Genomic DNA, 26,473 nt, shown 5'->3' with positions numbered 1-26,473 from the left:
ATGAACCTGTTGGTGAGATTTAATAATCTGATTCCAAAATAAGATCTCCAAGACCTGAGGCTGCGATGTCACACGGTCGCACGGTGCAGAAAAAAGAGCCTCTCTAATGACTGCGAAAAAGAACAGCAATTAATATTTTAGTGCCTAAACTACGATAGTCTTGTGAGTTTTCTATTATGGTGGCGCATTTAAATACACCACGAGTCACAGGAAACCTTCAGTGGGCTACTGCTACAGAAAAAAACCCTATTTTCGGTGTACCATGTACGTCAGTGTGACATCACTGTCCTCGTTTAAATGGAGGACACAGTGCCAAATGTTCATTATTACAAATGGAGCTGTCCTCGGTGTCATATCACATTCCAAAGCTGACATTCAGTGGTTTTCCCTGCAAGATTATCAGAAGCTTTCTCAGTTCTTTGCTGGAATGGACCAGCAGCAAAATCTTGCTTTTTCTGACACAGTGATGTCTTTTGGACAAAACTTCTTCTGTGGCATCGCTGTCTCCATTTGAGAGTCACATCCCGATTACTTGTCATCTGTGCAAATGAACATCTAATAAGCCTCTTCGTCAACATCTTTGATTTGCGGGCATTTCATAATTCTGTTTAAAATTTATTCCTGTTCGTTTTTCAATCTTTTTAAAAAAAACATTTTTGACAATACACCAATTTGACCACAAGCCGAAAAGCAGCAGATGAAAACATGAAAAAAAGAATGAATTGGTTTCTTTTTCACTAAAAAAAGAAAAGATAAGCACACACACACCATGTAAGACCCAGGAAATGTGCTGCTTTAAAATTATTTGACTTGTACTGTAAGTTTTGGACAGACGAGCATAACACAGACTCAGCACACAAGCGACATCCAGGCCAGCACAAATTTACAAGGGTCACCGCATCAGTGAAACCAACGTACAACGTTTGCGGTATCTCATATCTGTCAACCGCAAGATGGATGGGACACAAGTATAGATTTACTTATGGTCAAATCTGTCAAAAAAATTGGAAATAAAACAAGCATGCAATCATACTTTGGCAAAAAAACAATAAAAAAAAAAAAGCAAAAAAATAAACAAACCCCAACTGCTTCTTGGCAAAAAAGAAAATAAAACGATCAGCTTCTTGAGCACATTGCCCTTCGCTGGTCAGGAGCAGCCTCATAATGGATGAGCAGCTTTATCTTTAACAGGCCAATCTTCATGTCTTCATGACAGAACAGAGACGAATGTGTTAAAATCCATGTCTGTCACATCAGTCACTTTGTGTTGTGTGTCGAAACTCGTCAGGAGCACTAAAGAGCATCCCAGTCCAGTCCCTTCATACAAGTCATTGTGGGGGATTCAGCCTATATCCTGACCACAGCTGGATAAAACAGGAGGAGGAGGAGGAGGAGAGACTGGATGTACTGCACATATGCATCCACACACACACGCACTCACATTCAGCCCTCTCATTTTTCCATGTGGTTGTCTCCACCCTCTCCGCTTGTTCTACATCACGTTTTCAAACAGCTGCATGGATCTCATCATAGTTTCATCCTGTTGAGAAATAAGACAAATGGTGTATGGAATTATTTTGAATACCTGTGTCTGTGAAATGAAATCATCTGATGGATTGTGGTTTTTCTTATGCTTGACTTTTGACATAAAAAAATTTAAGTAATGGTGAAATTATGTAGGCCTATTTACACTTTACACTATTTACACTATTAACACTGCATGTATTCAGGCTAATATACACCACTGAGTCCTTCTCTAAAAAAGGGCCAGATTTAACAATGTCTGTGAATCTGGATTAAAAAAAAGTGTTTAAAGTTTTTATAACATGTATAGTGCCATCTTGCACCAGTACATAACATGATGTCAGTGCGTTAGTTGGTTGCTGCTGATCGCTAATATAATTTAATGTAAGTCTAACTACTAAAAGAACCAATAACTCAATAGAAAACAAAGAAACAAAATCTAAAACGCAATCTAAAAGAGTCACTTTAGTTTTATGTTTAAATAACAGAGGATATACTGTTCACATTCACTCTTTCAAACAGTAAGTGGCTTTTAATTGTTAGCTAGCTGCAATGAAATGGGAAAATCCACCTGTTAGCCGTAATGTTAGCGTTCGTAGACCACTTTATGAATGAGGACTGTGTGGAGGAGAGGCTGTTTGAGTCAGGTGTAGTGGTGGTTTCACGACTAGAATAACAAGCTTAAGTAAGAAACTAGTTGCTTTTTTATGCATATTATATTTTAATTCTTTAAAATATAATTCATTTGACAAAAACACATGAAGAAGAATACTGACCTCTTGGCAGGCTACAATGAACTCCTCCAAAGTCACCACGCCATCTTTGTTCTTATCCATTTTCTGTAGAGAAAAAGTTATTTTTATTTTGTTGATTCTGTTCTGGTGGCATTGCCTTGCATCCTAACCCTAATGAAACAATCTAATAATGACTACAAAGCTGCTATAAACCAACAAAGGTTTCTTGGGAAGTTACGGGGTTATGACAAGAGACATTAAAAGTCTGCTTTCCTTTCATAATGTGTAAACACTAGAGTTTATAAACCTTACGAGACTGAAAAATGTAGTTAAGTTGAAAGTGTGAAAAAAACTCCATAAAGGGAGTTGATCCAATTTAAACAAATAGTATGGCTTGTTGTCTGTAATTTTGTAGTAATCTGTAAATCTGTAAATTTTATTGTCAATTCTTACTGTCATTTAATGGTCGGGCATTGCACAGCAATAAGCATTTCACCAAACATCATACTGTGTATGGTTGTGTGTGTGACAAATAAAATTTGAATTTGAATTTGAAATGAACCTGAAAAAAGGCATCCACATGCTGCTGTGGAACGTCTCCCTTCAGTGCAGGGTAGGTGTACTTGCCCATCATGTCATATATGGCCCTCACAATCTCAGTCATTTCCTGCAAGAACAGGAGATTCATGTCATGCTTAGACAAAGATTTGAGATAACAAATAATATCCAGTTAAAACTGTAACAACACAGTCTCACCTCTCTGTTTATGTATCCATCTCTGTTGATGTCATACAGGTGAAACGTCCACTCCAGCTTTTCCCTTAGTGTTCCCCTCAGCAGAATAGATAGTCCCATTACAAAATCCTGTCCAAAATAGATCAGGGAAGTGGGAAAGCATAAATTAAAAAAAGAGCAGAAAATTAAAGAAATAACTAACATTTTGTCCATTTTTGTACCTTAAACTTTATGGAACCATTGTTTGCAGTGTCAAAAGCGTTGAACAGATAATGCGCATACATGCTTGCATCTGTAACACACATGGAAGAAAAGTGTAAAAAAAGAAAAGCTTCATAGTGCAATAAAAAAGATTAAAAACTGTGTACTTTACCTCCATGAGGAAAGAACTGTGCATAAATGTGTTTAAAAGTCTCCTCATTCACAACTCCACTTGGACATTCCTGTGGAAGAAATGAGACTCTACAGTTATTCTACTCAATGAAAATTTGGTTGTCTGATGATGTGATGCACACATATACTATATTGCCAAAAGTATTCACTTGTCTGCCTTCACATGCATATGTACATAACTGACATCTCATTTTTAATCCATGGCATTTAATATTATGTAGCAATAGCAACTTAAACTCTTCTGGAAGGGTTTTCAACAAGACTTAGGAGTGTGTTTATGGGAAGGTTTGACCATTCTTTCCAGAAGTGCAATTGTGAGGTCAGACACTGATGTTGGATGAGGAGGCCTGGCTTGAATTCTTTGCTCTAATTCATCCCAAAGGTGTTCTGGCAGGTTGAGATTAGGCTGAGATACAGACCAGTCAAGTTCTTCTACAACAAACTTGCTCAGTCTTGTCTTTATGGACTTTGCTTTGCGCACTGGTGCGCAGTCATGTTGAAACAGAAAAGGTCATCCCCAAACTGTTCCCACAACACTGAGTTTCTTTCACTGAAACAAAAAGGATGAGCCCCACTCCTGAAACCCCCTCCCCCGCAAACTTTACACCTGGCACAATGCAGTCAGACAAGTACTGCTCTCCTGGCAACCGCCAAACCCAGTATTATCCATTGGATTGGAGAAGCACGATTTCTCAGTCCAAAGAACATGAAGCGCTTTGTGTGCTTTACTTGAGCAAAGGCCACATGAAGCACATGTGCAGTTGATTCCACAGAAAATTAGCGACCTCTGCTCAATATGCACCTCAGTCTTGCTGACCCCACTCTCTAATTTTATGCGGCTTACCACTTAATGAGTTGCTGTCATTCCCAATCTCTTCCATTTTGTCATAGTACCACTAGCAGTTAACTGTGAAATATTTAGTAGTGAGGAAATTTCACAACTGGACATTTTGCACAGTACCAGAGCTCCTGAGAGCAACTCATTCTTTCACAAATATTTTTAGAAGCCGTCTGCATGCCTATGTGCTTGATGCTATACACCTGTGGCCATGGAAGTGATTGAAACACTTCAATGCCTCAGTGATTTAGAGAGGTGTAACAATACTTAGAATGGAATAGAACAGAGTTTTGGCAATATAGTGCATTTTAGTATGACTGCATTTTTTAAAATAACAATATCTGGTGTGTGCTTACATTTTTAAAACCACGATAGAGGATCTGCAGTTCCTGCTTGGTGAAGTTTGTTTGGGCTTCGAGTTGCTCAAGTCCTTCTGGTCTGTGGCACACCATCGTCATCTCAAGCTCATCATCTGTTTTATCTACAGGGAAGGGTAAGAGAGAGGCAGTTTAAAAAAAGAAGATGTATGTGAGCCTCAACATTTACACGCTGTCTGTTTAACAGTATGTCCCACTCAGGATTTAGAAATATGATGGCTTTTAAATACAGGAAAGAGATGACTCAGCGAAGCTTGAAAATGTTAAGTCTGCAACGAATGTTGTGGGATCAAAGAGAATAAAAAAGTGCTTCTCGGAGTGAAGCAGAAGAAAAATAAGGGAGGATGAGGGAAAAAGAGAACAAAGGAAGGATTTGTGGAGAACTTCATCTACTTGACAAATTAGGTTTCCCCTTAGGAGCTGAAGCATTTTATTAATGGCAACATGGTGCTCAGTGCCCAGTCCTGTGGAGATGGATGGTGGTTAATGATCTGAAGAGATGCTGCTGTGGGCAAGTGTTTGTCACTGTGACTATCTCATGCTACAGGGCAGCGGCTTTACAAACATGGACAAATATCCAGAAGAAAACTCCCACTGGCTGTTGTGGGCCCCGGTGAAGAAAAATCTGAAGTCCGACGCTTTGTGTGAGGTATAGAGATGGCCTATTTACAAAGGGTGGTCTGTGGCTTGAAATGCATTGTTGAGACTGCAGGTATTATTAGATGATATGTCCTTGAATGAATTGTTTTGACATAAAAGTGTGGACAAAGCACACTATCAATTCCCAGAATTTCTCAATCACCTATGTTATTAACTTGAAAAACACACACGTGAGAACAAATAAGCTTCCTAATGGATTCAGACTCAGTTCAGATGATTAGACACGAAGAAAAGGAGATTAACATGACTACATTGTTCTTCTTCTTTTTTTTGGATGGTAGTGATGACTCATTCATTTCAGCCCATTCATGAGTGGTGTCAGGATTAATCCTCAACAATGAAACTGTATCAAGTAGCATACATCATTATGCCAGAGGCCATTGTGATTTAAATTTTAAACAGGAAACAGGAGAAGAGGCACAGCTATAGAACTGCCTGCAGCCACATTCTCGGTCGTAACAGGTGCAATCTTCATTTAAGTCCCACCTACACCAGGGGGGAAAGCAATTACCGGCTCTTCATTGACTTTTGAGTGGGAGAGACGATCCTTGTCAATTCTGTCTGCTAGTGAAAAATAGAAAACTTACTTAAACGTTCTGTGTGAAATGGACTGCAGACTGATTACAGAACCCAGAATAGGTTTTTATGAATTTCTAAACTGAAAAACTGTGACTTTAAGGAGAAATAAACTTCTAGGAAAATCCCGTGACTAGGAAATGTAGTGAAACTGTGGGATCCTAACAGTCATATACGGAATATGTCAAATAAGTCGATAATGCCAAAATTCCAGCTTATGTCCATACCATAAGCTAAGCAGGGTCAGGCCTGGTTAGTAGTTGGATATGCAATGTGTTAGTTAGTGCTGTTGCCTCATAGGAAAAAGGTTCTGGTTCAAATCCACCATTTAGCCAGGGCCTTTCTGTGTGCTGATTGCATTTTATCCCTTTGTTTGTCTGGGTTCTCTCTGGCTTCTCCCACAATCCAAAGACATCCAGTTAGTGGGGTCAGGTTAATTGGTGCTTCTAAATTTCCCATAGGTGTTAGTGAGAATATTGTCTTTCTGTCTGTGTTAGTTCGGTGACAGACTGAGAACCTGACCATGGTGCACCCTGCCTTTTGCCCTTGGATGGCTAGGATAGGCTCCAAGCTCCCTCACAACCCTGAATTAAATAAATGAAAAGATGGATGGATGTCAGTTTTAGTCCACTACATTTCTGCAAAATGAGGTAACAAACTTTCAGAACGCTGTAACATTACTATGCATGTAAGTGCTTTAGCTAACAACAGTGGCTTGCTACTGTTGTTAGCTAAAAGTTTTTATTTAGTTTTTATCTTTTTTATTCTCTAGTGTCAGAAAGGAGAATTATTCATGGTATGTTCATTGGTAGAGGAAGATTGAAAAGCTGTTGGCCAATCAGTGTGCACTTTCACAGTGAGATCCCACCCTTGCTTGTCACTTCCAGTTTCAAACAACATGATGGTGAGACCAAAAATGCTCATCTCAAGGCTTAAAAATGGATGTCTCCGAAGGTACACCCATCTGCTACGCTGTTTAGTATTTCTAATAGATAGCTAACATTAATTTTATAATAGCTATGTAGATACAAGGTGCTAAAAAAGTCCTAGATTAACAAGCTAAATCTAACATTTTAGTCAGCTAGTTGCACTTGTATGGGCAAGCCAGAGGGCGATGGCACGATATGGCAGCCTCGCTTCTGTCAGTCTTCCCCAGGGCAGCTGTGGCTACAACTGTAGCTGCCTCCACCAGTGTATGAATGTGAGAGTGAATGAATAGTGGTATTGTAAAGCGCTTTGGGTGCCTTGAAAAGCGCTATATAAATCCAATCCATTATTATTATTATTATTATTGTATAAGCATGCCAGCTTTCTTTTTATTATTGTGATGCTAACTTTATTCTCCTGTATTTTCTCCTTTGTTTCATTTAGTAAAAACATGCACTAAAGGTTTAAATACTGCTTACATCTGGACAGGATGGTTGACACAGCTATAAAAACCGTTAGGGAGTAGTCATTTCAATGAGATTTTCCACATGCTTGGGAAACTATAGCAATAAAATGTTCACTAGAGACACACATGTTGCCTCTTACCCCAATCTGCCACTTTTACATGGCCTATTTGTCAGTGGTGAGATAGCATGGTGTCCATTACCATGCAAACATATAATGCGTTACTTTCTCTCAATCTCCCTTCCATCTTCCCCTGAGCTCCAGTTCCAACCCACTGACTCATGTTGTCATGGAGATAGATAGCCATAATAAATGTGAGCAGTGGTGGTATACTGGATCAACCATTTTTTAAAGGTGTCAAACACAATTTGTACATATATTTTCCCTGTGACTAAAAGTCTCTCGGTTACATGAAAACAGAAAGACAAAGGTGCTGTTAAGACTCCACCTATGTGGACTAATCTTTCCTGTGGGCTGATTTCTCTTTCCTGTTAATGTGACAGTGTGATTAGAAACAGATGAAATGGAATGAGGGTGATGAAAAGGCAGAGGTGTTGATTAGAGAAAGCTGAGACAGGACTGGGAGGAGAGGAAGGAAGAGGTGGCAGAGCGTGAAGAAAAACAAGAGACAAGAAGGAGAACAGCAAAGGGCAAAATGGGAAAACACAGAATAACACCGAGAAGAAACGAGAGCTGAACTGGGCTCAGAAGCACAGTCAGCAAAAGAATATGTTGCCTGAGGGTTTCAAAAACCTGTTGAATATATCATATCATATAACAGAATTATTTGATCGCAGAGTAAGACTCAGACAAAGAAATGCTGCAGACTTTTGCAGTGAGTCTTGTTATAAATGGTGCAACAACTGCTCTGCATGTGATCACTTATTAGCATGTAATGGAAGAAGGTGGGAGACGCTGAAATGGTGCTGATAATTGAAAGTGCGTGTACATGCTTTCTTACGCAGTCAGTGGCAAACACTGCAGCACTAATGAAAATGAAGGTCATGTAGAAGTCTATGGGAAAATTACTCTTGGTTTTCCTTATACATTTATGGTCTTAATCACTAGTTTCAAGTCATAGTTGAATCTAACATTATCTATCACATCATCTTGTAAAGTATGTTCTATAGGCTGATGTTATATTTTGATTAGGAAGTTACTACCATATGAGTGTGCAGTGTCCCTCAGATCTGCCTCCTTCTCATCACATCTGGTTTTGGAAACACCAAGATCAAGGCAGACACTTTTTACAGTTCTGCATGCTTTGACTTTGGCATGATCTTGCTTTCTTCTTCCCTTTTTTCTTCTTTCGTCCTCTTAACTTCACGGAAGCAGCCGACTGCCAAAACAGCTAGCCTTGTTCCAAATATAATCATCCTACCAGTTTATCTAAAGCCTGCTACTTATGAGATTATATCTGGTTTCTTTAATCCAGCAGCCTTCTGGTGTCTGTAGCCATGAGGACAAAAGTTGAAGAAGTCACTGAGCCGGGTCAAAATCATAGTCCCCTACGTGATTCCTCACAAAACCCACAGCAGGCTGTTTGGTTTTGCTTTGTACAAAAGCTGACTGGGCTTTGGAAGTGCTGAATGCTGCAGGAAGAGTGAGGAGAACTGTTTCCCCTACCATATTGTGTGGACAAGCCCCCCCAATCCTAAGAACACATTTTGACCTGAATGTTTTTCTTGATTTGCGACAGCAATCTCTCTGCGTGTTTCAAAGTTTTGTTGAAAGTTTATACAGGACCTTTTTCAAGACAAACCAGGTATAGCACAGATTGGCTATACTGGTCAAATATATACCAGTTATATTAGGGCATTAGAGAGATAAAAACAACAAGCCCTCTTCCTCTTAAAATAAGTTATATGATTTTGTGTATATACACTGAACAAAAATATAAACGCAACACTTTTGTTTTTGCTCCCATTCCCCATGGGATGGACGTAGAGACCTAAAATTCATTCCCGATACACAATATAACCATCCCTCCCAAACAGTGGTCACAAATCAGTCCAAATGTGTGGTAGTGGGCACATCTGCTATATTGAGATAATCCATCCCACCTCACAGGTGTGCCACATCAGGATGCTCTTCTGACATCATGAGTAGTGCACAGGTGTACCTCAGACTGCCCACAACAAAAGGCCACCCTGGAATGTGCAGTTTTGTCTCACAGCAAAATGCCACAGATGCCACAAGCAATGAGGGAGCGTGCAATTGGCATGCTGACAGCAGGAATGTCAACCAGATCTGTCGCCCGTGCATTGAATGTTCATTTCTCAACCATAAGCCGTCTCCACAGGCGTTTCAGAGAATGTGGCAGCACATCCAACCGGCCTCACAACCGCAGACCTCGTGTAACCACACCAGCCCAGGACCTCCACATCCAGCAGGTTCACCTCCAAGATCGTCTGAGACCAGCCACCCAGACAGCTGCTGGAACAATTGGTTTGCACAACCAAACAATTTCTGCACAAACTGTCAGAAACCGTCTCAGGGACGCTCAACTGCATGCCCGTCGTCCTCATCGGGGTCTTGACCTGACTCCAGCTCGTCGCCGTAACAGACTTGTGTGGGCAAATGCTCACATTCGATGGCGTCTGGCACGTTGGAGAGGTGTGCGCTTCACGGATGAATCATGGTTCACATTGTTCAGGGCAGATGGCAGCTGAGAATGTCCCAGTTCTTGCATGGCCAGCATACTCACCGGACATGTCACCCATTGAGCATGTTCGGGATGTGCTTGACCGGCGTATACGACAGCGTGTACCAGTTCCCACGAATATCCAACAACCTCGCACAGCCATTGAAGTGTAGTGGACCAACATTCCACAGGCCACAATTGACAATCTGATAGACTCCATGCGACGATGTGTTGCACTGCATGAGGCAAATGGTGGTCACACCAGATACTGACCGGTTCTGGGTCCCCAGACCCCCAATAGCGCAAAAAACTGCACATTCCAGGGTGGCCTTTTGTTGTGGGCAGTCTGAGGTACACCTGTGCACTACTCATGATGTCAGATCAGCATCCTGATGTGGCACACCTGTGAGGTGGGATGGATTATCTCAATATAGCAGATGTGCCCACTACCACACATTTGGACTGATTTGTGACCACTGTTTGGGAGGGATGGTTATATTGTGTATCTGGAATGAATTTTAGGTCTCTACGTCCATCCCATGGGGAATGGGAGCAGTAACAAAAGTGTTGCGTTTATATTTTTGTTCAGTGTATATATATATATATATATATATATATATAGCATTTATGCATACTCAGTGATGAGCAGTATTGCTAGAACAAGCTATATTTTGTATCCTACTTGTAGCTTACCTCTGAGTCTCATTTCTTGTGTGGCTGTGGTCCCTGTTTATCCCCTACAGGATCAGACTTTATCTGTCCTATCTTACATACCTCCTCACAGCTGGCACCACAACGCATTTTTTAACAGACCACTTACTTCGAGCTAAAAACAATCCCTAGATGACCTGCTTTGCTGAAAGGTCATTTAAAGGCTCTTATCAAAACACAGACAAGCGGTTTCATCCTATCTGCATTTAAAGCATTACCCTCATACCGTGGGGCATTTCATCAATGTCTTTTTAAAAAGTCATTATTTTGCTGCCTTTTCATGGTTCTAATCTCGATCTCCCGCTGCCATAAATTCATCATTCAACCTGGTGGAGTATGCGCTCACACTCTCCCTTTATGCCCCTACAACCCAGTCTCCATGACAACAGGCTTTTCAAGCATAAGGCCAGGGAGAGGTATGATATGTGAGCTGCGTGTTAATTCAAATGCCCAAAACTCGCTCTGTTTCTGTTTCACTCACTCACTGGCGCGTTCGATGGCCATGCACCAAACACACACAGGCATAATTACAGAGACAGAGCAGTGATTTTGCTCTGTTATTTTCAAGGACATCTTTCTTCCATCCTGTTGTCTCTAAATCATTATCTCCGCACAAGTGCTGTACCTCGTCACTGAACGTGAGTAAGAGATGCTTCACCCTCCACAATACTGCTGCCACTTCTAGAAGTAAACATTGTAGATTTCTGTTTGAGAAAACAGAATCAGCACTACTGGCTTTTCATTAAACCTATGTAACATTTCCACGATTCATTATCCACTTTTTTTTTTCCTTTAACTTCATAGTTCAATTAATTAAATCACTTGGCAAAAACAGGGTGAAAGCATAAAGTCTCTTTGCATTGGATAAGCAAAGAAAATAACTAAAACAAAGACATATCATGATTGGCAGCTGGTGTACAAACACTACGATCTTAGTGTTACTGTCAGTTTGGTCTAGCTTTCTGTTGCTCTTTTTGTCTCGTCTCCATCTCTTCTCTTTGTGACTAACATCGACGTACCTCTAGATGGTCTCCGCTGTTTGGTTTGCATGGTCAAAGTGCCCACCACTGCACCCATGTTGTCACTGTGGAAGCCAGGCCGGCCAAAACAACCCAGAGAGTAATAGTCCCTCTATTTACTTCACGATTTTGTCAGCCTGTCGTCCCGTCGCTGCCTCCCTCCACGGCTCTGTACCTTACAGGATTTTTTTTTTTTTGCCCCTGTCAAGTCCTTTCACTGGGTCCAGATCTGTCACGGGGGGACGCTTCTCCTCTTTGAGCTGACTCTCTTGAATTTCTGATCCCTGTCTCCAAAGACACACACACACACTCACACGCACAAGCTGCTCCTGCCTCTTTGCGCCACTCCCTCTGTTCTGTGCCTCACTCTACTCATCTGTCAGCCTTTACCCCCCCACTCTTTCGAGCTCCCTGCCTCCTCATGCCCTTGTGGTATTGTAGAGTGGTGTAGTCACTAATAACGCTTACTGACATGTGAAGTGTGATGACTCTGCGGTGGTTGGATGCATCAGCAGGGATGATGAGACAGAGTACCGGGCTGTGGTCGACTCCTTTGTCACGTGGTGTGAGCAGAATCATCTACAGCTCAACGTGGCAAAGACCAAGGAACTGATCGTGGACTTCAGGAAGACCAGGAAACACTTGACCCCTGTTTCAATCCAGGGGGTCAGTGTTGACATTGTGGAGGACTATAAATACCTTGGAGTACACATTGACAATAAACTGGACTGGGCTAAAAACACCACAGCACTTTACAGGAAGGGCCAGAGTCGTCTCTATTTTTTGAGGCGACTGAGGTCCTTCAACATCTGCCAGAAAATGCTGAGGATTTTCTATGAGTCTGTGGTGGCCAGTGCGATCCTCTATGCTGTTGCATGCTGGGGGAGCAGGCTGAGGGTCGCAGATGCCAACAGACTTAATAAACTGATCCGTAAGGCCAGCAATGTTGTGGGGATGGAGCTGGACTCCCTCAAGGTGGTGTCGGAGAGGCGGATGCTGTCCAAGATAAAGACAATGTTGGATAACACCTCCCACCCACTCCATGACATGTTGGTCAGTCACAGGAGCTCGTTCAGTGAGAGACTGAGATTACCGAAAAGCACCACTGAACGACACAGGAAATCATTCCTGCCTGTGGCCATCTCCCTGTACAACGCATCCACTTAACACACTGTTTGCTGCTACAACTACACATGTTTCTTTTCCAAATATTTATTTATAAGTGACTTATGTATGTATGTATGTATATATATATGTATATATTGTACTATTCTTAGTTAGCGTATTGTCTGTCTTGTCTTAATGTTGGTTTAAAATGGAGCACTGTAACAAAAAATAATTTCCCCCAGGGATCAATAAAGTATTCTGATTCTGATTCTGATTCTGATTTAAAGCACACACGTGTATTTTCTCAACCCAGTGGTTACTACTCCAAATGAGCAATTTGCTCCCTGAAGTGTGTACCATAATGAGGATGTAGCTATATGTAAGACTGCCCACTTGGGATGGCATTTGTGCATGCCTATGTTAACTCACCACAGGATAAAGGAGCACATCTTTTTCTCTATCTAGAAAGAATTAAAGTTAATTGTGAGATTTTGAAGAAATATTTTTAGAAAAAAAAACAAATCAAATGTGCTACAAACAAGAACATTTGTATTAAACGGTGCCAACGAATCTTCACAGAGTGGACTGCGTGTAACGTGGGATGGAAAGCTGTGGGGGTGAGTGATGCTTGTTTTCCTTCAAACTCAGAAAATAAAGCAGGGTTGCTGGATTGCAGCACAAACAACACAAGCAACAAAAAATAGCTAATCAGTAAAGCGTAAAATTTAGATTTCACTGTGGATTTCTGCAGGAGAATTCAAATGGTCTAAGTTTATGGAAGCTACTTGAAGGGCAGTTAGCTCAGTCTTTGTAAGCTGCTTGTAAAAACATTGAGATACACACAGAAAAAATGTGAATGATATTGCATCCAATCAAATATTCTACTGGCGGCCGACCAAAAAATGTATTGCCTTTGTCTCGCTCCTTGTTTGTGTATGTGTGTGTCTGTGTTTGTGCACGCGAGGTTCAGAAAACCCTCTCACACTTTAAAAAATTCATTGAGGGCCATTTTTTCAGTGCTGTTTCAGCTTTCTTGTTTCTTGAAAGTTGACGTCTATATGTTCTGTTCTGAGTATTAAAAACAAGATCCATGAGCAAAAATGATAATAATGATGATCAAATCCACACTGTATGGGAGTACAGATTATTTTTTACAACCTAACTCTGGAGCCTGACCCTAGATCAGCTGTGCAGTTCAGTTTCTTTGTGTGGGTAGTGCTGAGAAAAAGAACTTAACATGGACTAAATAATTAAACATGAAGTCATGCATAATTCTAAAATAATTTAAACTTCTCTCAACTTAGATATTATCTGAAGTTAGATGGATGTAGCCGCTGGATCTGAAAAGTGAAGCAAATTTAAGGATTTTTTCTTAAGGTTAGAAAAGGTCAACTATTTTGGCTCCAAAAATAAGTCTGATTGCATGCCGGTCAATGAGAAAACGACCCTACTGCTTACTTTACAACCCCAGTAACCAGATTAGTAGCCCCAGCTTTTAGAGAATCCACAGTGATGTATGTTTTGTAAACTGTGATCTAATTTTGAGTAAAATAGATGATCATCATTGTATAGTCAATAAGATAAGTGACTGTATAGTGAATGGGGGTTATCAAGATCTACTGCTTACTTGGTGTCTGAAATCAAAAAAGCCAAGATGGTGAGAGCTGAGCGAGGGGCATTCTGCAAAACATTAAGGACCATCATGTTTTATATCAAGTGTCTGTCCTAAATTTTTCTTGTATCCCAGTTTCATCCATTCAAATATAGTCCCTCTGTATAGTGACTTTCATGTAATGATTTCTCTGCCTTCTTCAATGCAGTAGTATTTATTTTTCCTTCTTGGATAATTCAGGAAGCATAAAGAATTCGTAAACTGTGTCACAGATGTTTCTAACTCGTTTATAATCTTCACCAAAAATAACCTGCTTGACATACAGACAGTCACACTCACACACTTGCGATGGGAAATTAAGTATTCCGATTACTAAATAACCCGGTGTAATCCCTGTGACAGATGTTTGCCATCTGGAACAGTCTTAGTGCACCATATCACCCTGCACTATGACAGACATTCAAGGACGCTGCATTGCAGTCTGGCTTCATAATCTCTTCAAAATCTTTTCTCTAATTCACATACAACCCCTTCTACAAACAGTGGGAAGGACACACTTGGACCTTGTACACTAATCAGCCATTATTTATGATTTTATCAGTCATGTTGTTTTCCATTGCTACTTTGGTTAGTGTTTTTTTTAAATAAAAATATGAGATGAGAGAGGTGTTATCTTTGGTTCTGAAACACAGCTGACACAACTGTTTGCTCTTTCTTGCATAGTCAGTATGCCCTGAGCAAAGCAAGAGGCACATTTGTGCACTGCCTATACTGTGTGTTTAGATTTAGTTGCTCCTGGTTCCAGTAAAAAAATCCCTTTATGCTTTTGGAAAATTACACGATTCCCTTATGAAAAACCCAACATACAGGCAGCAAAACCAAGAGATAAGTATACACACCCCTGCATCTGGTCTCTAAGATTGGAATAGAGTCCAGCCTGACATCCAGAACTAACCTGGGCATTGAGTTGCATCCCACTATATCTAGCCAGTACTTCTCAACTGCAAGAGCTCAAGCTCCTAACTCTACGGTGAGGTAATATTCCATGCCCCAACAACCACTTTCAACAGCTGGGGTTTGACCTGCCAGGGGCTCTGCCCTTGACCGCCACACAGCATACACACATTGCAGCCCAACATGGGCCAGTCCTCTTGTGGATTCATCAGATATCAGACATGCTGTAGGGATTTGGTGCATTGTGTGCTCGGTGGCTGGTTAAAATAACACATTCACAAGAAATCCTGTAATTTGAATGCAAATAATGATAGTGCACATGAAAGACTGTTCTTTTCACTGCCACATGTCCTTTTATTTCCCAAAGTGTTTCATTGCTCCATCTGCTTTTGGTATTCTGTATGAATGCATGCTCATGCACGCATTAAAGGCAGCTCATCGTTATCATTAAACTCCTCTTACTACTTCCTCTAACAGTTATTTCAACCTGCAATTGCCATGTAAATCAAGTGAACCAAATGATGATTGGACAGGAATCACTTTCCCTCCAGTGGGCTGAGACAGCAGTTTCAGACCTCATGTGGCTTTCTAGTCTGACTATGCAAGAACTTGCATCTTTAAATTATGTCGTCTCGTCTTCTTTCTTTAACCTGACATTCAGTTGTGTCCTTTTTAGAGCTACTACTGAGATGGGAATTATTACACAACAGCTTTTGAAGCTAGTATAGCAGCTTTCTGGAAAAAATGGGGACATTCCTGGAGTTTGTGGTGCTTTTCACTGTCAAGTAAATTTGTGTATATTAATTACTTTTGTTTCTTATGAAATACAAAATCAAATAAACTAAACATAAATGGGTAATATATATTTTACTGTTAATACAACTACATACTACTTATTATTAATGCCATTATTAATATAATAAGCTGAATTACAATGATTCTTTAGGATTCCATAAGGAACGTTTTAATAGAATAATCTCAGGAAGCCATCTCATATGATTTCAAAGTAAGTATGTTTATTTTTTTATATATGATAATACAAATGTTTAAAAGGAGATACTTTTAAAATTAAATCCTATCTTCAAAATGTACGACTCTTATGAAAATTAAGAATTAGAAATGCATTTGTTGTAAAGTAAAATTAAATGGATGGATGGACCTGTACACCTGCAGTACCTTCATGGCCCACCAGATGCCATCAGCTTACACCTTGGGAATCACTGATTTAATGCGTCATATAAAGATTAATTGGATGGTATCATTTTCAAGGTTTGACTGATGATTAAAGCTTGTTTTTATTGTAATAACTATTTATTAATATAAGAATACAAATTTAAGCTTTAACTTTTAAAGATTTAAGAAAAACTAAGCCTGAAGACTGTGTCTTATTAGAAAGCTGTGGCTCAACCTTTGTGTGTATCTGTGACAATATGATGCTAATTGTAATCCAAACACTGAGACTGGAGTCACTTATCTGTAATGAATGCTATATAACAAATCTCAGTAACATTTGAAAATTGTTAACAAATTCACAGTATGGTGAATAAAATGTTAAGCATCTAGATTTAAGTGTCATTGTTTGTTGTCAGATGTGATAACAAAGATCAGATTGGAAATAATAAACTAAAATACATGATACAATTATTATTGATGAAGACTATTTATCATATGTACTAAATTTGAAAGCGTTTTTATTAATTGTGGTTATTATTATGCATTCACCATTAATGAAGCTGCTTTGGCTTTCATCACATCTTTTTGATTTACCTGTATTTGATGACTTTTGAATCTTTAGGCGAATACCCACAGCTCCCCTTTTTGCCACTTTGAAATGTGTATTAAGTTATCTGTGAGTGCAAAATGATGCTTTATTTCAGGAGGCTAGATAATAATAATAATAATACTAAAAAAAAACCCCGAAAATGCATCAAGCATCTTGAAAACAGACTGTCACAAATTTAGTGTGAATGTTCTTACAAAGTGTTTTTAACTCTGCAAGACAAAACCCATCAAAAATAGCCAGAAAATTCAGATTTTTTGGAACTGAGATGTTTAATAACCCCATAACAAAATCCACAAAAATCATTTTGCTATATCATGTTGTGTGAAATTATTATATATTTATTATATATTTTTTATATCACATTTGATACATTGGAGATTTTTGGCACCTTTTTGTTAACAACAATGTTAATTTTAGACAAAAAAAGAATTTTGTCCATAACGTTTTGAATTTATGGCAAGTATTGATCATGATACAAAGTGCATTAGAGGGTTAGGTTTTCTCAGCAGAGAACTCTAACACATGAGCTCAAGTTTCTAATGCTGTGGAGTTACTTGTTAAACGACAGATGGCAGCAGAGCGTAACAGTTCCTGATGCAAGCAGCAGCTCATGTCACCATTCAAAACAAGTTTTGCTCCCGATTTAATGCATCACATGCAAAAATCCTCAGGGAACTACTAAATATGAACATGAAAGAGGAATTCCACAGAAATGTGGCTGAGCAAACATAACCATACTGTTCGCTGGATCGAATAGCCATCTAACCATAGGAGATTCTGCATATAAATACCAAGTAGTAAAACAACGTGGCTGGACAGGAGTAATGGTGGGGCGAAACACGTACACACCCACGGAGGAGGAAAGAGCAAGAGATAAAAATAAATCTAGAAGAAGACGGTTACATAAAAGTATGTAGTGAGGTGATGTAAAAAATTAAAAGCAGAGACACACACTGTCAGCTCCAATCCACTGATTCTACAGTCACAAAAAAAGGGAAAGAATCAGAGGAGAAAGTTTTTTTTTTTAAGGAAGATGGTTGTAAAACCGGAGCTTAATGCCAGATAACTCTTATGCGGGTTTTGAACAAAATAGATGCTACGTTAGAAGAGCTTGAGCCATAGATTTGAATCTAACTCTGCAGTGTGTGGTGACAGAACCACTGCTGCAAGGTTATGCTCTTAGAGGACACATGTGACTTGTAATAGTGAGAGACAGGTGCAGCATGAGGTCGGGTAGGAAAGGTTTCTGTCTTTACCTGCACTCTTCGTGTTTTCAGGACCTGGGTCTACACAAAAGACAGTATAAATCTATTGTGTTTGTTGAACCATGCATTTTTTATGTGCTTCCCCAGATGTGTCTCGTTTCCCGTATCTAAACAAAGATGATTGTCAGTTTGCATGATTGCATGATGTGAACTAAATTTTAAAAGTAGATGTTGAAGTTGTGATAAAGATAATCTTTACCTCATGAGTTTGAATATAATGGCAAATTTAATTTTATGGGTATAGTTTTCTAGGTCCATAGTAAGCTGTGGCTATAGTAAACTATAAACTCTGTAGTTTATTGTGTGAGTGTTGGCAAACAATTACAACAACAGACCTCATTGAAAACATGCTTACAGGGAAGAAGCTGCTTGCAAATGATCCATCCATCCTTCCATCTATCCATCCATTTCAGCTCCTACCTAGGGCCGTGGAATGGGTGGAGTCTATTCCATCTTTAAAAAAAAGACATGCAACCACAAACCCACCTACAGCCTACATCTACACGCTAACTGAATTTCAGGAAACGTGATAGAGATGGATCATGAGCAAAGGATGGAAGTTTTAATTCTTCCAAGCAATCTAAAGGTGATTGTTTCGTAGGTACAAAACTTTGCTTGTTTACAAAAACAGCAGGGACATTTCAGACGCCTGCTTTAAGCAACAATGCCACAATTTTTATCTCGAAATAGAGGATATATATTTTCATGCAAATTGATGGGGTAGTGTTGAATCTATTTTTTTTACCATTCAGATCTGGGAGTGGTCTTGTGGTATTTAAGAAATGATATTGTTTTAATTGTGAAATTCTTTTAAATACATTCAACGTTAAAAACACAGACATTTTTTTCCTAAAGCTAAACTGTATGTCTGCTGTTGTGGTTAAACAACACATCAAAAAAAAGTTTGAAATAGTATTTGTTAAAAGTTGTCCTTAATAAAATTAAATCTGTGTGCTGTTCCAGTTTCCTTGTCAGTCATTCTGTCAAAGTCCCGTCAGTTCAAAAAGAGGTTTTTCTTTACTTTGTCAGGTAATGCACAGCATCAGATTTCCCATTAGGTTTGACATTCAGATTCCCTGGATGTTGCACTACAACATCAGTACGTCACAGCAAAATATATATAACTCACTCAAAATATACCTCACAAGTCCCTCCCTTTGTCTGAGGCCTTTTAGCTGGTTTCTCACGTGCTGTAAAATTCGAAAAAGTTGCCTCTAGCTGAATGTTTGAGGCTGCACTCTGCCATCTTGCTTTTAAAATGTGCTGTGAGAGGTCACTGTCTCTTTTTATAACAACAGGGAGGACAGCCATTTTTAAATGTGCACTAACATGAATGCAAGGTCAGAGCAACTGTCAAAACACTGAAGCTACTAGTGCTACTCCTTTGTATCTTTACATGGAAACTATTTTTTTTTATTTTACAAGGAAAGCACTATGTAAAGAGCATAAAGTACAATGTAATGTTAGAAACAGGAATAACAGTAAGTCAGCTGCAGCCCCGAGGCATATCATAACTACTGTATCCTCACTTGGTTTGCAATGTTTAAAGGTCTGAGGATGAATATGCATGCTGCTGAACTTAATAAGAATTAAGGCATAAGACTAAAGATAAGACAGTTCATTTTTGTCTATAGTGTATGCAAGGAAAAATGCAAAAAACAACATAGAATATAGCTGTTAAAATAGCTCTAAATAGCTTGCTTGTGTGTTAATGTTTATGAGAACATATGTGCATGTTTTCATGTCTTCATCCGTGCATACTTTAGCATGCGGTCTTCCTCTGCCGCAATCTGGAAGCAAGTGCTTGTGAAATCTGATTATAATTATAATTGGGGGCAGGGATAGCTCAGTAGGTAAAGTGGTCGCCCCATGATCGGAAGGTCGGCGGTTCGAATCCACTTAACGGCTACCCTGAGGTACCCCTGAGCAAGGTACCGTCCCTACACACTGCTCCCCGGGCGCCTGCTTAGTGGGCTGCCCACTGCTTCACTGAGTGAATGGGTCAAATGCAGAGAAAAACAAGTAATTTCCCCATGGGGATCAATAAAGTATCCATTATTATTATTAATTAAACTGTGCAGAGGAAGGGCTCAAAGCTAAACAAGACATTGTTACTTCATGCTGTAACCGCACATTACAAGATCAACCCCCTCCATGTAAGCACCAAAATCAAATTAATACCTATGATGTTTAAAACTTTGAATAATGTTTGTTATCATTCCTCCTGTGACCCTGAATTGGATACGTGGAAGAAATATTATGTTTGCCTGTGTTTTTGCATGGATGGATAGTTGTGCCTGTTCATCTTGAGCTATGGCAATGAGAAACTAACATTGTATAAATGTAAAAATTCCAAAGGTTTAAAACCCCCACTGTGGCATAAAATCATAGATTTATTAAATCCCCGTTTAGACCACTTAAATGTATTTTGACCAGTGGCTCTTAATTAACTCTGTGACATTTAATTATGAAGCTAAATGAAGACTCGGCCCTTATGCTGCCCAATGCGCACGCATCTTAACTTTAAGTCAGTAAAGGTCAGCGAAGCACAATAGAACATTTTGGACAGAAGCAACAAATGTCCAGATGCACAGTATCAAGCAAGTGGATGCTCAACATAATTTACATTACATTTGATCAGTTATGCATCCTTTAAGAATGCAAAGAAAAATATAACTAACGTCTACAAATAATGAGAGAACCAGATATCATCTTGATAACCAAGTCTGCTATAAACTGTAATCCTTCGTTCCTTTGGTAAAGGATTAGCTCCTAACCATAAAAAAGTAGGTTTGGGATTGTTTCAGTCAAATAGCTACGTTATGCGATTGTGTTGCATGACCTAGATAGTCAGCCTACTCACTGCCATGAGTTGGTTGGATAATTTTTAGAATAGCTCAGCGGCTGACTAAAACACCAGTTTATATCACATAGGTTCATGCTACAAAGGATTTACATACTATTTTTTCTTCTTTTTTTTTTAACATTGCAGATGAAAAAACACTGGACAAACACTGCACATGTAACAGAGTAAGTAAGATTTTGGTTAGTTCATTATTATAAACCTAAGCCTGGCTGGATTCCTGCTTAATTCAATGAAAAACATTGAGCTTGTTGCTCCTGTAAATGCATATTTGCATTTGTAACACAAGCTGTGGGAAATGTGTCAACAGATTCATCCTTCATTATGCATGATAGTAGCTGTTTATGTGTAAAAACGTACAATTCAGGCATCATGCTGTCATTGTCAGTTTGTTGACAGTATCTGATGTGTTTCTCAGTTTGCAAGTTTCTTTCTTTGCCCTGTGAAAAATCAATTTCTCAGAGTGCTTATGGCTGCAAATAATTTAGAGGTAGATAGTAAGAGTATCCAAATGCTTCTAGATGGAAAAGTAAAGAAGTGGTAAAAATACATAAATTTGGAATTTGTGGCCCACAGCGAGTGTTAAAATGAAGCGCTGCCTGCACCTGCACAAATATTTTATGCTCCATACATGTGCGTAGGGTGAATTTTAAATTTATATCAGACCACAGGTTCTTCTGAAAGTGAGAGCAGTACTGTGTTTGTGTGTGTTTTTTTAGTCGTGACATACTCGCAGCTGCACTCTGACATCGTGACTCAGCGTTTGATTTTTGCAGCTTAGGTGAAAAGTAACTTTTTAACTATAACTGAGAAAGGGGCAGAAAAAGCAAACAAGCACTAAAGCATGATGAATAGAAGAAGTTTAGAGTACACCACAGCCTCAGCCTGTGAGCTATGTGCAGATGAGAGTTAAATGACCTCATCATTTAACTCAAAGCCACTCAAAGCATGCATGTCATACAAGAAGGAGAATTTCCTGGCGTTTGTTTTACTTGTGTTTTTCTGCACATGTGAGTCTCTATAGCAAAGCTTACTAGATGTAGATGAAAATTAAAAGTATACAGATATGTCCAAATGAAATATTGACATATCTGAAATATCTTATTAGCTAAAGATAAGTCACATAATTTATGGAAGGTCAATTTTTTTTTGTAGGTGGTCCTCAATAATAACCAAAAATGTAATCATTTTTGGTTATTATCTCAAAATTTTGGGTTTGCAATCTCAAAATTTCAACTTTTTCCCTCAAATTCAAAAGGTTGATATACCTAACCCAACACCAACTGTTAACACATGTAGTACTGTAGTGACGTTTATGCTTCAGCACAGTAAGCTAACACAGTAAAAAACAGCATTTTTATGCAACCTATAAGAAACGCTAAATTAGTATCATTCAGGTTTTTTTGCAAGACACTTTACAAAAATGTAATTTAGCAACACATCATACATAGATCAAAGATTGAAGAATGATTTAAAAACAATGAAGAAATATATGACATGTAGGGCTTGAATGTGTAAGTTACATTTCTAGTGTATCAGTTCCCATGTTCCAGACAGTTACATAAAGCTGTGTGAATAAATAGCAACATTCAAAATGTTTGCATTATTTCCTTAACTTGGTTTGGTTTATCTGCTTTTACAGCTTTTATGCTTAGGTCATATTAATGCAGAAATTTAAACACAAAAAAAGTACAAGGGATTCATAAACTCTTTCCTGCAACTGTAGCAAAGCAAATGCTCTGTAATTTTTAAAGACACGATGACAGAACATGTGCCTCTTGCTTAATAGACCACACAATGGCTCAATCGTGGAATTCAAATTAAATCTATGTCAGAAAAACAATCCTATTACAGTCTTAATATGAACTTTCAGCGGAATGAATGATGGGATCATAATTTGACAGATTTCTGCTGCTAGGCTTGGACTAACAGGCACCCCTTTCTTTTCCTGTTTTTCACTCGGTGTGGATTTATGCCATCATTGCATTTCAATTCTGTGTTTTCTCTCCACCGCATTTTCTCTTTGTACCTTTCTACAAGTATCTCTGGCTTCTTGGCTGTAAGTTTTGGATCTGCAGCTACTAGCCTCACCGACCTGCCCAGTATTGATTGCTTGTTGTTTCTCACTGCTCTTCTTTTCTCCTATAGGCCTTCTTATTCCAACACTTGAGCCTACAACCACTTTCACATACGCACTGCAGGCCTGAACCTTGTTAGGACTATGGCACCACATTTGGGTAGGTATTTGGCTATGCAGTGTGAAAGATTTAGGAAACCTGTGGTTGTATGCAACAAAACAAAACAAAACAAAACAAACCCCCCTACCAGGCTTAGCCAAATGGCTCAAACATCGCTTTTGCAGATTCTACGGGAAAGAATTGCAGACTTTCAGCTACATGCTGTAGCTGTTTTCTGTCACCAGGGGACAGTGTCACAAATAACTGATCTGTGGGCTACACACAGCGTCATCCGAGTTGTGCTGTCTCCTGAGCAGTCTATTCGGGCGGCTTCTTCACAACCCACACAAAGTATTTCCAGTAGTACGAAGCGAGCTATTTCCTGTTGTGTTTTGCATGTGGCTACTGAATTATGTTTCGTAGGTACGCTATAACCATAATCCTTTCTGAAACCCTGCACTATAACCTACAGCGTAACCTACTCTGTAAGCTGATGTGTCCCTCCTCAGGAATGTTGCGACATATTGCATCGACTACACCTGCAATGTGATCTGTACTGTCACTTTGTCCCGCTCATTTCTGGATAATTCTTCTTCTGCCACCATTTTTGAAATAGACTGGAGCGAATGGATCAACACCATCGTCAGCTGATGTTTTGGTGGTGAAATTGCAGTGCAAATGGGGCTCACCGCGGCAACAGTATCTGTCGCTTTCATAAGCTATGTTAAAGGCTCTACGTTAAGTTTAACACAGACGTATAAATTATGCTTGAGAAAGGTAGAGGCAGTGGCAGATGGGTAGGCTTTCTTCAATATATCTTTAGGAATCTTTGAGCTTCTTTAATTAAAGCAAAACTGAGTGCTATTAGAAGGCAGCTGAAATCTGTCACTGATATAAAGTACAACAAACAGGATATCAGAAAACAGGGACACTTACTAGCAAATTATTTTAGATCAACTGCAGGAAGACAACATTAAGCTGATCAAAGCATTGCTTTGTAGGGGGCGAGAGAGAGAGTGGTGGTGGAAAATGTCCAACATCCATCCACTTTTTGCCAAGTGCTTGGTGACAGGGAATACTCATTTTTCTATATCAAGTAAAGTTTGGCCTAACTGTTCAAAGGCAATAATAAACTATCTTGTGATGTGTTGCCACATAAAGAAAAAGGAACTGAACTGAATTCACATGCATACACAGGAGTACCCATAAGACCTCACTGTATCTAAGTTAGCTAACACTCAAGAGGCTCAGAATACGTGAGTGCATCAGTACAAAGTACCTTTTGTGAGGGTTCCTGAGACCAATCTCTGCAGGGACTGGATTAATTTGAGCACCCCCTGTCTGCAGCGGCTGGTACAGCCAGCCATCCTGAGGTAGATGCAGTGGCAGATGGGTAGACTTTCTTCAATGTATCTCAAGGAATGTTTGAACTTAATGTTTCCCGTGATTGTTATCACAAAAACGAATCTGCTTCATGTGACATCATGAGGTCCTTCAAGCAGCTCCTTGTGAAGAAAAGGGATACGATTAAGCCTTTGCTCCACAGCTTATGTGCAAGACAATTTTACTTACAATATGCTTCCAAGCTGTCACACATTAGTACCTAAAGCACTCAGGCGTGTTCCACTCTCTCATTCAGAAAGGCATGCAGAAACACTCAAAAGAAAAACATACAAATATACACAAGCAGTACCCAAACAACTAGAAAATGTTCAACATTTCCTGTTCTCTGGCTTCAGACCTTTACGTTAAACTTTTTAAAAAGCAAAGTTGCTTTTCACAGACCAAAATAAGTGAGAAGATAAATAATTAAAAGGACTCTAAAAGTAGAACACAAAGCGCTTCGCCGCCCTGGAAGTTCTGTCGGTCCAAGAAAGAGCAGAAAACCTCATGCAGTGCTTCTTACCTCCTCTGTCAGTTTGTCTCATCACTTCTTTTCTTGTCCTCCACTTTCCTTTACCTTCTGTCCTGTTAGTTGTTCTGACTGTTGTCCCCTTGTATAATATTTTGGTGTAAGGTTTCCCTCTAAACTGCAGTGGGAACCCTGCGGCTGTGATCTGTCGAGGAGCTCTGCTCTGGTGCTCTCAGCAGATCTGTACTGCAGAGAGCGCCAGCAGCCACCACTATACCCACCCTGCCTCCTCGATGCTCCCTCCTCCTGTCTCACATTCTGCTCTTAGTCTGGTTGATGTGCTTTATCTTACCTTTTTCTTGATCCTGTATATTTGCACGATACACCAACTGGGCTGAATCAATCAAAAGAAACAAATAAAGGTTAAGCATGGTGGATTATAACTGGAGCACTAATTCAATGTATAAAAGGTTCCATACGGAGTTTCCAGATCCTCTCCATGTTGCAATAACAGAGCGCTTTATATTAAAGTGGGCACTCTTGGTCCTCTGCAGTTACACTCAGTGTATTAAAATGTAACCTTTTCCTAATAAAACATCAGGAATGTGTTTTAAAGCACACGTGTGCTTCATGAAGCCAAGACTTAAGCCTGGAATTTTAATTGTATGTGAAATACTATTATTTTGACCTTGCAAACAGCTGATTTATTTAATTCAGTTATTTGCATTGAGATTTTTGAATTATTAAAAAAGTGATGTTTTTTATTTAGCATAATAAAGTGTTTAAATATTATTATTATCATAAACCTTGTCGTACCCATTAAAGATTATTTTTTGGTGTAAACAGGTAGGAAGATGAGAAGATCTCACAGTCCTCCCCAGATTCCACCAACATGTCTCCTGCCACACCAGAGGAGACAAGACTTTAGACCATGTGTATTCCAACCTGGCTGGAGCCTACAAAGCCACACCCCTCCCCCACATTGGACAATCGGACCATCTCTCCCTGTTCCTCACACCTCGGTATTCACCACTCATCCAACATGTGAAACCTGCTGTGAGGACAATTAAAGTGTGGCCAGAGGGGACAGACGCAGTGCTCCAGGACAGATTTAAAAACACAGACTGGAATATGTTCACCCACACAGACCTGGACCAGTATGCCTCATCTGTACTGGATTACATCTCCAAAACCACAGACAGTGTCACCACCCAGAAACGGATCACCATGTACCCCAACCAGAAGCCTTGGATGAAC

The 26,473-nt window shown here is 39.5% G+C and overlaps 1 protein-coding gene across 2 annotated transcripts; it reads right to left on the bottom strand.

The window, feature by feature from the left end:
- kcnip1b (Kv channel interacting protein 1 b) lies at positions 1 to 25,436 on the bottom strand. Of its 2 annotated transcripts, XM_085419555.1 has the most exons (9): positions 25,271 to 25,436; positions 24,644 to 24,869; positions 4,581 to 4,705; positions 3,367 to 3,436; positions 3,215 to 3,285; positions 3,015 to 3,122; positions 2,821 to 2,925; positions 2,301 to 2,363; positions 1 to 1,540 (listed from the first exon to the last, which is right to left on the bottom strand). In XM_085419555.1, exons 2-9 carry the CDS (start codon positions 24,729 to 24,731, stop codon positions 1,493 to 1,495), a joined length of 678 nt encoding a protein of 225 aa, XP_085275681.1. In that variant the 5' UTR covers positions 24,732 to 24,869; positions 25,271 to 25,436; the 3' UTR covers positions 1 to 1,492. The 2 variants fall into 2 exon arrangements, with proteins under 2 accessions (XP_085275681.1, XP_085275682.1); XM_085419556.1 differs by lacking the exons at positions 24,644 to 24,869; positions 25,271 to 25,436 and adding an exon at positions 11,604 to 11,853.
- Positions 25,437 to 26,473: the final 1,037 nt, after the last annotated feature.

The sequence above is a fragment of the Rhamphochromis longiceps genome, linkage group LG10, assembly GCF_057381845.1.
Source record: "Rhamphochromis longiceps isolate RC_006_pf linkage group LG10, R_longiceps_female_GT1.1, whole genome shotgun sequence".
NCBI classification, from domain to species: domain Eukaryota; kingdom Metazoa; phylum Chordata; class Actinopteri; order Cichliformes; family Cichlidae; genus Rhamphochromis; species Rhamphochromis longiceps.
This window is presented reverse-complemented; position numbering and strand designations above follow the sequence as displayed.